Source organism: Cucurbita pepo, chromosome 9 (assembly GCF_057944985.1).
Source record: "Cucurbita pepo subsp. pepo isolate OVF chromosome 9, ASM5794498v1, whole genome shotgun sequence".
NCBI lineage: Eukaryota > Viridiplantae > Streptophyta > Magnoliopsida > Cucurbitales > Cucurbitaceae > Cucurbita > Cucurbita pepo.
The window spans coordinates 2902069-2914222 of NC_141806.1; the positions used below are offsets into that span (position 1 = coordinate 2902069).

At 32.8% G+C, this 12154-nt stretch overlaps 1 protein-coding gene across 1 annotated transcript; it reads left to right on the forward strand.

Annotated features, from left to right (window-relative positions):
- The first annotated feature begins 309 nt into the window (after positions 1–309).
- On the forward strand, positions 310–8731 carry LAF3 (Amidohydrolase family). Its single transcript, XM_023687227.2, has 14 exons — positions 310–519; positions 838–939; positions 1076–1148; positions 2290–2396; positions 2477–2600; positions 3693–3887; positions 4118–4203; positions 4868–4975; positions 5229–5324; positions 5421–5519; positions 5602–5676; positions 6364–6495; positions 6639–6754; positions 8276–8731. The coding sequence occupies exons 1-14, from the start codon at positions 370–372 to the stop codon at positions 8448–8450; spliced, it is 1638 nt and encodes a 545-aa protein (XP_023542995.1). The 5' UTR covers positions 310–369; the 3' UTR covers positions 8451–8731.
- The last annotated feature ends 3423 nt before the right edge of the window (positions 8732–12154 follow it).

The window sequence follows — 12154 nt, forward strand, 5'->3', positions numbered from 1 at the left end:
GATCGAAAATGGAAATGGGAAAACCAAACTCCATATATATTTTTCGGCCGATTTTGTGACTTGATCGAATCTTGGACTAGGTTTACGGTAAAATTAAATTATTAAATTATTTGTTATAAATAAATAAAAAAGTTGTGGGGGAGGAAAAAAGAATATTTTTTTAGTAAGAATTGTTTTTAATTTTTGAAATTCAATATATTATTAAAGCTAAATGTTAACGTTTTCTATTTAATTTTTAAATATTTTTAAAAAAAAGTTAATGATAATATAAAAATTAAGTATTATTGAAATAAAATATTACATTTTCTATAATTTAGTCTTGCCGTATCCTCCATTAATCTTCACGTTCGAGCTGAAATTCAAGCTCCAATGGCGATGTCGTTGTCTTCCTGTGCGGTGGCGGACTTGGTGGTGAAGAACGCACTCATTTTCACCAGCGATGATTCTCTTCCTTTCGCCGATTCCATGGCCATACTCAACCGCAGGATTCTTCGTGTTGGCACTTACTCAGCTGTCCAGGTTATTCAAATCTCTTCTCATCTCTCTTCCCTCGCTTTTTCAGATTTGAATGCGCGTGCTGCGGTTGGAATTTAGAGATTTGACGAGTTTAGATTCAACTCCGTTTCACAGAAGGCAGTACCAGAAGTTTTGTAGTTTTTAATGATTGTACTTATAGAGGAGAATTTTGGAGTTGGTATTGCTACTAATGAACTTAATATTGAGTTTATTCTCCTCTTCAAAGTAGTTTACTCTCCATTTGAATGAGCTTGAGTTTTGAGCAATCGAAATGTGTTTTCCGTTCTCTTATGTAGTATTTCATCGTTTATGTGAATACAGGACTTGGTCGGACAAGGGACAAAAGAGTTGAATCTCGGGGGGAAAATTGTGGTTCCTGGATTTATTGATTCACATGGCCACTTAATTTATCAAGGACTACAGGTTTTAGTGAAGCTTCATGTGTCTTAACTAATTGCGCTATTAACAGCTTGAATTCAGTTTTATTTCCAATGGAATTTCCATCTGCCCTTTATCGATGTCTCAAAAGTTTGAGTTTAGGCTATTCAATTTGAATCAGATGAAGCAAGTGAACCTTCATGGTGTAAATCATAAAAGCGAGTTTGTGAGAAGGATTGCAGAAGCAGCTAAAAGTAATTTCCTCTCTTTATCATAGTTCACGAATCCAGCAGAAAATATTGTCGTACTCATTAAATGTTTTCGGTGTTGATTTCAAACGTATGGTGTCCTCATATTTACAACCTGGTATGCATATAATTTTGTCCTTGATTCTTGATTACATCATGACGAAATGATCTTCCTAAAAGTCCATTTGTATTTATCATGTTGGTTCTATGTAGCTTTACACAGATAATTAATAGATTATATGTTTTTACCTGAAAGGTAGCCATTTGTTTGACGCAAAAGAGAAACACAAAAAATAAAATGAAAGTTTATGATAGGGCTTAATTTGAGTGGGATTTGTGGAGGTGAAGACGTTCTTGCCTTTTCTGGTCTCTGTTTCTTCAATGCTTATATGTTCGTATTTTTTCAATTATAAATGACTTGGAGGGATATTTTTTATTGGGACTCCTAGATCCCAACTAAATAACCTCTCATGCAGTCTCTCTAGTTGAAGTTAGTCTTTTAAGTGCTGCTATCCTATGGTTAGTTCTGGTTTAAGCAATAGAGGTGCCTTATCCTATTTTGTACTTGTTTTAAAAAAATAGTAACAAACCTTTGATTCAAAGAAAAAGAACGACGAACCAAAAAATGAGAATAAGAAGGGTACCTTAGGGTGGTAAGACATTCATCCAAGGAACCTGTGAGATTGGAAAGGCCTCCCAGTTGGTCAAATGTAATGAACAAAAATAATTAGGAAACTCTTACCAATAAAAGACCCCTATTGGGCATTCTAAAAGAAATAGAATGCTGAGAAAACAAGACTTTCCTCATAATGGGAAGTTCTTCTATTTTCTTTTCTAAAACCTTCTTCTTACGATGTTTGAGTCCTCCTTCCTACCAGGACGGAAGAGTTAAGGTTCATATTGTCTACGACTTTGCTTAGTTTCTTTGTTTCTTAATGCTTGTTTTTTTGTCGGGCCTCTCTATGGTTGCCTAGATGGTGGTAGCCTCCTTGTACTTCATATTTCTTCTTGATTTTTTTCCCTGCTACAAAATAAAACAAATATATACTGCGTTTTTAACTTCTCAATAATTTATTATAATATTATGGGCTTGTACGTGATGATTATGTAGAGCCTTCTAATTTTGGAGCTTTATAAAAACATCCAGATGCTAAGAAAGGAAATTGGGTATTGGGTGGTGGATGGAACAATGATCTTTGGGGAGGTGAATTGCCAATGGCTTCTTGGATTGATGATGTTACGCCATCTAACCCTGTAAGCCATCTCTTCCTTTAATGTGACTCTATGAAACATATCACATATCATTTATTTTACATTCAAAATTTTGTTTACAGGTTCTTGTGTCAAGGATTGATGGTCATATGAGCTTGGCTAATAATGTAACACTTAAATTGGCTGGAATCACTAATTTAACAGAAGATCCAGAAGGCGGGACTGTAGTGAAAACTATTGGTGGAGGTATTGTTTTACAATATGGTTGAAAAATTGTAGGAAACAAAAATATGTTAACAATGAAAATAGTTTTGGAGAAATTAGAGCACGGAGTATCTTTTATATTCCAAGGATAATTTAAAAATACTTTTTCATCTTCAACACCAAAAAAAAAAAAAAAAAAAAAAAAAAAAAAAAAAGAAAGAAAGAAAGAAAGAAAGAAAAAAAGATGCCAAGTATGACAGTGAGATAGTTCAATGTGGTCGAGCATGATGGGCAGTGATCATTAAGACCTTTTGTAATTATTAGATAGGTGCTATTTTTCGAATTGGAGGCTCTTCAGGTGGGGTTGCCTCCTCTTGTCCAGACTGATTTTTTTAAATGCCTTTGTATATTCTTTCATATTTCTCAATGAAAATTTGATTTCTTATTTAAATTATATATGGTCAAGAGTCAAGAATCTAGCTCGGCATATTTTCTATTTTTTGTGGTTTATTGTTTCAGTGGGGCCTGAATTTTTATCGAAGCTGTAACTTATTTGATTTAAAATGTCAGATGAACTTACTTGGATAGGAGTCAGGTTATGCAAACTTCAAAATCTAAAAGTTTTAGTATAATTAAGGTCGCTCTGCTTTCCAATATGAAGCTGGTTGGGTGCATTCTTCTATACTTTTATTGATAAAGCAATGAAGCTAAATAGACTAAACCTCCTCTTCGGCATTTAAGGAACAGGAATAATCCTTTTCAAAAATATTTTGCAGCATTCTTCTTATGCCATCTTCTGTTCATAAGGGTCCCATAAAGAAAGCAGGCTCTCATTGTACTAAGAAATAGCATTTTTCCTTTTTCATTTTTATGTGATGAAAAACCAGTCAATTTCTGGAAAAGAAACTTATTCTTTAAATAGGCACATTTATCCACATTGATATACTTTCATGAAACTTGTGGTGCTTTGGAACATTGGTCTTAACGGCATTAAAAATTAATTGTTAAAAAGTTCTTGTACATGCACATCATTTCTCTTTTTTCTGTTCGCTTCCTTTTCTACATTTCTGTGGTGAATTTGATCTTAATGAGGCCAAATGAAATTATCTATAAAGCATTTTCTACACCCTGTAGATCCTACTGGAGTGTTGATTGATTCTGCACGGAAATTGGTCTTACCTTTTATTCCCGAGGTAACAGTGGAGGAAAGAAGAGAAGCATTGATAAGAGTCAGTAAACTTGCTTTGGCTAGAGGTGTTACAACAATACTTGATTTTGGGAGATATTATCCAGGAGAATCAGTGAAATTATCGTGGGAAGATTTTTCAGGTAAATTTTGTATGGTTCTTCTATGGATGGCCATGCTAAATCTGTGTTTTCTATGTCAGAAAATTGCTAGTTCAGGCCTCATTTTTATTTTGGCTTGCTTTAGTTTGCCTCCTCAAATGTCTACTTATACAGCTGTAGAACTCGCAATAGTCAGATATGATTTTCTTTCCTTGCTTTCTATTTTCATGTAGTAAACCATTTTTTTTACGTCAATAATTTTAAATGGGCAGATGTGTATCAGTGGGCAGATTCTTCAGGGAAGATGATGATCAGGGTTTGCTTGTTTTTTCCAATGGAAACATGGTCATATCTACACGTATGACACCCAAAAGAATGTTATTTAAATAATGTTCATCGTATTTCCAAGTTTGCATGCTAACTCTAATAATGGATCTTCTCTGGAATGTATATATTCAGTTTTTTCAGGATGTAAACTGGTTAATTTTACAATAAGAAGCATGGAGGAAAAATTAACATAGATATGGGCTTTTCCTATTTAATTTGATTACTTGTGTTTTTTTAATGTAATATATTACAACTCATCATTTAAGAGGAATAGATTTCACCGTATCCATATACAAGTGGCTTCTAAATGCTTTCCAAGTAAATATATATTTTTTGTTAACTTTCTGGTAATTATAATAACTCCGTTCACATTTATCAATAATAAGTTACCATATTGTAGTATGCTGGTTGCTTGTTTAATTATTTAAAAGTTCAGCTTTATATGGAGGCTTATTTGACCCTTTCATTTTTCAGTAGAGAAAACCAAAATTTGTACTTTTTTTTTCTTCTTATTATTATCAATATTTAGGGTAGTTGATTAAAGTTTTTACACCTTTGAGGGTCTTTGCTTCAATTGACTGCGCTACTAATTACTGTGCAACAACCTTAGCTATACAGGCTCCTTCAATCACTTTAATTGCTTTAGCATCTCCCTTGTTTGTTGTTGATTCTAACATTTCTTTTATCCCCCACAGGATCTTATTCACAAAATGGGACAAGTTGTGAGCCCATGGGTTTACTTGGGTGGTGTCAAGGGTTTTGCTGATGGATCTTTAGGTTCACATACTGCTCTGTTTCATGAGGTGAGCGCTATGTTCAAAGTTGAAACATTCATTTGAAGTCTGTACCTAAAGTTGAGATCATTTGCGGTTACTCCTTTAGGGCCTACCTTTTAATTTGGTTCTTACTGCTTTTTGATGATAATTGTCATATTGAGCTTTTCTAGAACAGAAGTATCTTCAACGTGTTCATATTTCTAGTAAAACTCCTCTTATACATTGTTTCCATATTATGTGGCTCGTAGTTCAGTAAATATTTATGTTACCATCTATGCAGCCTTATGTTGATGAGCCTGATAACTGCGGCATGCAAATGACAGAACGTGAGAACCTTTTCAATATGACCATGGAATCAGATAAATCTAAGCTTCAAGTCATTTTTTCCCCTTCTCTGTATTGTTTATGATTCATCTAAACAAGCATGATTGCAACATGATGATTCAATAGGTTTACCTTAAATTTGGTTCAGGTTGCTATTCATGCCATTGGCGACAAAGCAAATGATATGATCCTTGATATCTATGAATCTGTAATTTCCACAAATGGACCAAGGGATCGAAGATTTAGGGTAATGTGTTCTAAGAAACAGGGAAGCTGATCAATCTGTTGATAAATATATATCATCACTATTTTTTGTTTCTCATGAGTAGGTTGAGCATGCTCAACATTTGGCACCTGGAGCTCCTGAACGATTTGGTAACCTTGGGATTATTGCTTCAGCCCAGGTCTCGTATTGTTCTCATATGGACCCTCTTTTGACTTGTTTGTCTCCATTTTCGAATTCTCTGATTAAGGATTAATATTTGGGCCATGGGGCATGAATAATATCCACGAAAAAGAATAGGTCAAACTGTCCACCATGAAAAGCTTATGTTTTTCTCAATTTGGATGTCAGTGATTATGCTCTCTTCCCACAGTCCTACTTTTTCAATATTGCATGATTGTATGTTAGGTCCTGATAAATTTGACCTATTCGTGAAATGTTCTTTTAACAAAACTGTCATATCAAATTAAAGTTACGCCTCACATCAATTTTCTCATATTATGAACATAGTATGGAGAAATTTAAATGGATAAAAAAATATGGATGTAATCAATTCTCTTTTTGATGCTTTTCTAAGACTGTGAGCCGTTCCCATGTATTGATTATATCTGTGGAAATTATCATCTACGCCATGTTATCTTTAATAATTTATTTACATTGTCAAAACCCGTTTTGCATTTTTCTCTTCTTTAAGTTCATCTTCTTCTGTTAGTATCTAGTTGTCCAAAACATTAAAAAATTTAATAAGCGTTCCTTTTAGTCTGATTTACACTTTGATCTTAACATTACTATTTAGAACGTTGGTAGTTCGACATTACTTTAACAGTTTCATCTATTTTGATGGATGATCTAATCTATTTCTTGGCAGCCAGAGCACCTTCTGGATGATGCAGAGTCAGCAACAAACAAACTTGGGGCACAGAGGGCTCAGAAAGAGTCTTTCTTGTTTAGATCACTGTTAACCTGCAAAGCATGCTTAGCATTTGGTTCTGATTGCCCGGTGAGCTCGTGACATTTTTATGACTTAAATGATATGCAGACTTAATTCTTTACACTGCTGTACTTAAAAATTCCAAGTTAGGAAATGACACAAATTTCATATATATATTAAGTTGCTGATTTAATATTTCTTCTTGTATGTAGGTTGCAAATATCAATCCATTGGGTGGTATCAAGACTGCATTGAGAAGGATACCTCCAACCTGGGATCACGCTTGGATTCCATCAGAGTGCCTCACACTCGATGAAGCAATAAAGGCGTAAGTAACACTTTCTCAAATGTACCTGTTTAGTTCGCTTTTGTTTGTTTCTAATGCTAAGGTCTGTTCAGCATTTATAGAAGCAATTTAGTTTTTTCAAATATTACCCTTGTCAAGTATGGGGCCTGACCTATCGTTGAGATGAAAAAGTACATATGGGACCTACCATAAATGGAATGGAAAATCCTTGTTTGAAATGGAGACAGGATTAGAAGATAATTTATAAAATTTTATTTCGGTGATATGGACAGTGACTGGATTTCATTTCCTCACCCCAAACCTGACCCAACCCAAGTGTTTTCGATTGTAATTGTTCATTTTAAAATTTATTTATAAATAGAAGTGTTAAGTTCTTACCTATGTGTTAAAACTTACATATTGGTCACAGTGTTAAGTATTCCTCCACAAGGGGCTGAATATTTGCTAAAGAACTTTGAGAAAAAAGAGTCTGAACTCATGCCTATAATCTGATGGGCGTTCTTTGTGCAAACATTCAGAAGAAAACGAGGGATATCCTCTTCGAATGCTTTTACAGAGGAAAGAGTGGAACATACTATTTCATTACTTCATCCTATCTCGGGTGTTGGTTTCATTGGCTAAAAATGGTAGACTCAGATTATTACATGGCCATAAGTTTAAAGGGAAAGCTAAAATCCTTTGATGATTCATAAATGCTTTGGGTTTTCTGTGTTTTCTTTTGTAAACCCAGGAGTTCTAGACTTTATATATAACTTTGTTCCTCAAAATCAATGAGATCTTTGGGCTTTCCCTTTCGGGCTTCCCCTCAAGGTTTTTAAAACGCGTATGCTAGAGGTAGGTTTCCACACCCTTATAAAAAATGTTTCGTTCTTCTCCCCAATGGAAGTAGGATCTCACAATCCACCTCCCTTCAAGGCCCATCATCCGGTGTCTAGCTCTAATATTATTTATAATAGTCCAAGCCCACCACTAGCAAATATTGTTCTTTTTGGGCTTCTCCTTTCGGTTTTTCAAAACGCGTCTACTAGGGCGAGGTTTCCACATCCTTATAAAGAATGTTTCATTCTCCTTCCCTACGGGCTTACAAGTATATATTTTCATATATTTAATTTCGAATTAATTCTTTTATTTACAAAATAATAAAAATGGAAAATTGATTCGAGAAGTTTTCTCCGCTTCAAAAAACACAGTTGGGAGATATCTTAAACCTGTTCTGGTTCTCCAAAAACATGGGGTGATGATAGAACTTGAAAATATTTATATGGTCAAGGCCCCAAATCCCAACCTCTCTGTTATAATCCCAACATGGATTTGAGTTGCTGCCATTAGTTAATGTTTCAAAGGAGGCTTAGACCAATAGCTTATCTTGATATAGTTGCAAAAGCAGAAATGTCATGCAGGATACTTCTCATCTGTTTTTTTTTTTAACTTGAAAAGTCTCTTGCATTAGTAGGTAATTTTCATGGTTTCAAGTAATCATCTCTTCCCCCTCTTCAATGAAATAAACTTCTATTCAATAACATTTGCACATCAACCCTGCAGGTACACAATATCCGCTGCTTATGCTTCCTTTCTCGACAAAGATCTCGGATCTCTGTCCCCCGGAAAGCTTGCAGACTTTGTTATCCTATCTACAAATTCATGGGACGAGTTTGCAGCTGAAGGGTCTGCTTCGATCGAGGCAACATATACTGGTGGTGAACAGGCCTATCCTTGAAGGTGCGTGCTTATTCTCTAAAGGATTCATAGTTATTAGACATCACTTAGAATCCGAAATTTGCTTTAGCTCTAAGATAAATTCGTGCATGCATTACACCATCTGTACTGTTTGCTGGTCAATAATGCATGTGAATATTAACATGGAAAGCATATGTCTGCATACATAATAGTTCAAGGTTCAGTGTACGCTATGACATTCACAATCAGTCATATTTTCATGTTTTCTGGCTAAGATAACGCCTTTGATGACGTTTAATCAATGTCATTTTCATTGCTTAATTACCGCTTAGCATACATTTTTGGCTCATAAATCAACACTAATGATTATCAGAAATTTTGTCTGAGGACCTCTGTATTTGTTTGTCTGATAGTTTCTATTTGGCTACAGTATCGATCTGTTCTTTTGTTCTTTTCAATAGAGGATTACCTTTTGCTATAGTTGTTTAGGTTCCTGATTTAGAGAGTAGATAAGATCATTTGCCTTTCTTGTGTTTGCTTACATGCATCGTCTTTAGTTAGTTAAGGGTGCATGTGTTTTATGTTAGTTGAGCTATATTTATATTAACAAATTAGTGGTAAAAAAACATGATGGATTTAAGATATATTACAATTTTGTTTATTTTTTATTTTTAACTTTATGTTTCATGTCAAAAAGATTTCTACGTCAATTAAGTTAACATGTTCAAATCTTCATTTGTCGTGTGGAAAAAAAATGTGACTGTCTCCATTTTCAAATTAATCTTTGAATTTGTTTGGTACCCTATCAAATCGAGGAAAATATGATTTGAAATGATCTTTATTATCGTCTTTTCTACGCATTTTATTTTTCAAATAAAAATCAAAATAAAACAACAAGTTATGTTTTCTTTTTTTCGTGTGAATGTTCACAGGTCAACTGATTGAAGCTTGTGTTCTTGACCAAAAAGTAAGAGGTTTAAATTTTCTCCCGTGATCACTTCGTCTAACTCAAATAAAAATAAAAAATAAAAAATAAAAACCTTATATTTATTTACCTTAGAATTAAAATTTCTTTAAAGAAAGTAATATAATATCTGGTAACCACTTGTTATTTGACTTGTTCTTGTTTTCTTACCTTTTTACCATTGTTTTTATCTGGAAACATTTAAATTTTTTATCTGGAAACATTTAAATTTCTATTTCATTGTGGAGAATCGTACTTGTTTTCTTTTCAATTCTCGTCTATGAATTTAACTTTTGAATTTTTAGTCAAATTTTTTAGAACATTTTTAATATAGGCGTGATTTTTCAAAATATAGATAAAAAGTTCGTAATAAAATAAGAACTTCCGATTGAGGTGTTTGCTAACAACCGAACATAAACTAGGATCAAATTCTGGTTCAGCTTTCATGAACTCCTTGAGTTCTGCGAGGAAGTACAATTAAATATCATGGATTTGATTTGGATTATCCGTGGATAGGAAGAGATTAGTTCTCTCAGCCAGGCTCTCATCCAATAAAAAGTAACTCATAATCTGATATGCACTTGATGCTGCGTCCTGTGGACAGTATTTAAAATCCAATTTTCTAAAACTATATATTTTTTTTAATTTTTGAAAAACTTACCGGTAATATCGAAGTAAATAATTATGAAACAGTTGAATTTTTGTTTTCATTTTTATTCTTGAAATTGTATTTTACAAAATAGTAATAATTATAATAAATGTTTGAAAAAGATGAGAAGAAACCAAACCTACTTTTATAAAAGTCGAAACAAAAACCAAATTATTATCGAACAAAACGTAGATCGTTCTCAACTCTATGATAGAGTCAACAATTTGTAGAGGGGGGAAAAAGCAAAGCATAGTATTGGGTTAGGTGAAGATAAGAACAAGAAACAAGAAGGGTTGAGGAATATGGAAGAGAAGACCTAAATGAAAAGGAGAAGTAGAATAGGTGGTTTAGGGTTAGTACATAGTCCTCTATTTCCCCATTCCCATCCTTCAATTTTACCCTCCCAAAACCACTTTTTACCTTTTAATTTACCTTTTTTTTACCCCTCATTTACCCTTCTCTCTTGGGTTGGGTTAGATTTTGTTTTGGTTTGGGCTAGGTTGAATGTTTGAAAAATTGAACATCGAAAGTCGGTTTGTTGGTTGACATTTTTTAGCTGGGTCAACTTGACTAATCTAAGAGTAGGATTATAACTCCGCCAAACCCTACCTGATTTCTTTGATTATTATGAAGATTGGTTGCGTCAGTGATACGTTATGACTTATGAATATTTATATTTGAGTTTTATGAGATTTTAGTTACTAATGTAATATGTATCGTGAATAACTTGAATTTTTTAAATAATAATAAATTAAAAAAAAAAAAAAAACAACCCGACGACTAGAATTTAGTTTGTTTTTTTGAATGTGAAGTTATGATCGGATTCTGAAAAACTAGATTTTATAAGATTATGACTTAAATCCATACTAGTTGGTTCAGCTAATCGATTTCGATGAAAAACCAAGTTTTATCCCTCATTATGAAAACGGTGGAGGAAGACACAATGGCAAAGGAAGGAAAAATTGAGTCATTGAAATGCAAGATGTAGCGTTTAGGCGAGTCGTTGGCGAATGCAAGTGAGAGCGAGGGATGATGCCAACGATAATGGAAATCGACTAATGAAGAACTTTACCTTTTAATTTCCATCACATATATGATAGAATATTCTTTGGTTATGTGACATATTATGTCAATAATATGTGAAAATAGTGTTTTTATGAGACGAATATGGTTGTCGACCATCACATAAATTAGTTGAAGAACATCACGAACAAATGTATTTATAGATACGGTTCCGACAAAATTAGATTTAGATAATTGTATATATTTAAATTATATAGTTAAACATTTGAATGATGTGTAACGCTCCAAACCCTATGCTTATAATTTAGATCAAGATTAGGAATCCAAATAAAACACTCGTGTATCCCAACACTCTCCTGCATCCTCTGTGACATAGTCACATCACTTTAATTTCTGTTCGAGGTTTAAGAAATTTATCTTTAAATAATTAATTTTTTGTATGAAAAAAGAAATTAATTATTTAAATAAATATTATTTCAAATAATTAGCTATCTAATTGAAAATTAATGGATATTTCCCATAAAAAAATCAACCATTTGAAAATTTATCAAAAAATTATTTGGTTAAATTGAGATTAAAAAAAAAAAAAAAAAACCGTAAATGATTCCTCGCACAAAATTTACCTCCCGTAAATTTTAAAATAAAAAATTTCACAAAAATGAAAATTAAAATAGGAGGCAGAGGACGAGGACGAGAAAATCATCTCTATCTCTATCTATTCGGTAGACATCCCGATATAAATATTTATCTTAAATAGTATTAAATAAAAAATGAAAGTAAAAAAAAAATGGCATTAATTACGCTCTTAAATGAAAATTCAATAATATGAATTTTAGGTAAATATTCCTAAAATATATTTATTTTTTTAAAATGATAAATTAAAACTAATTATAATATTTTAAAAAATAAATAAAATAAAATAAAATAAAAAACCACTAGAAGGTTTTAATTATTTAAAACAAGCATGGTTATGAAATAATTATTAGGTAATAAAAATGTGCCCATTCCCCAACAAGTAACCCAAAAAAGAAGGGAAAAAAAATAATAAAAGGGAAAAAGAGGGGTAAAAATATGAAAAAGGAGAAAATGAAAGGACTAACTTGAAAAA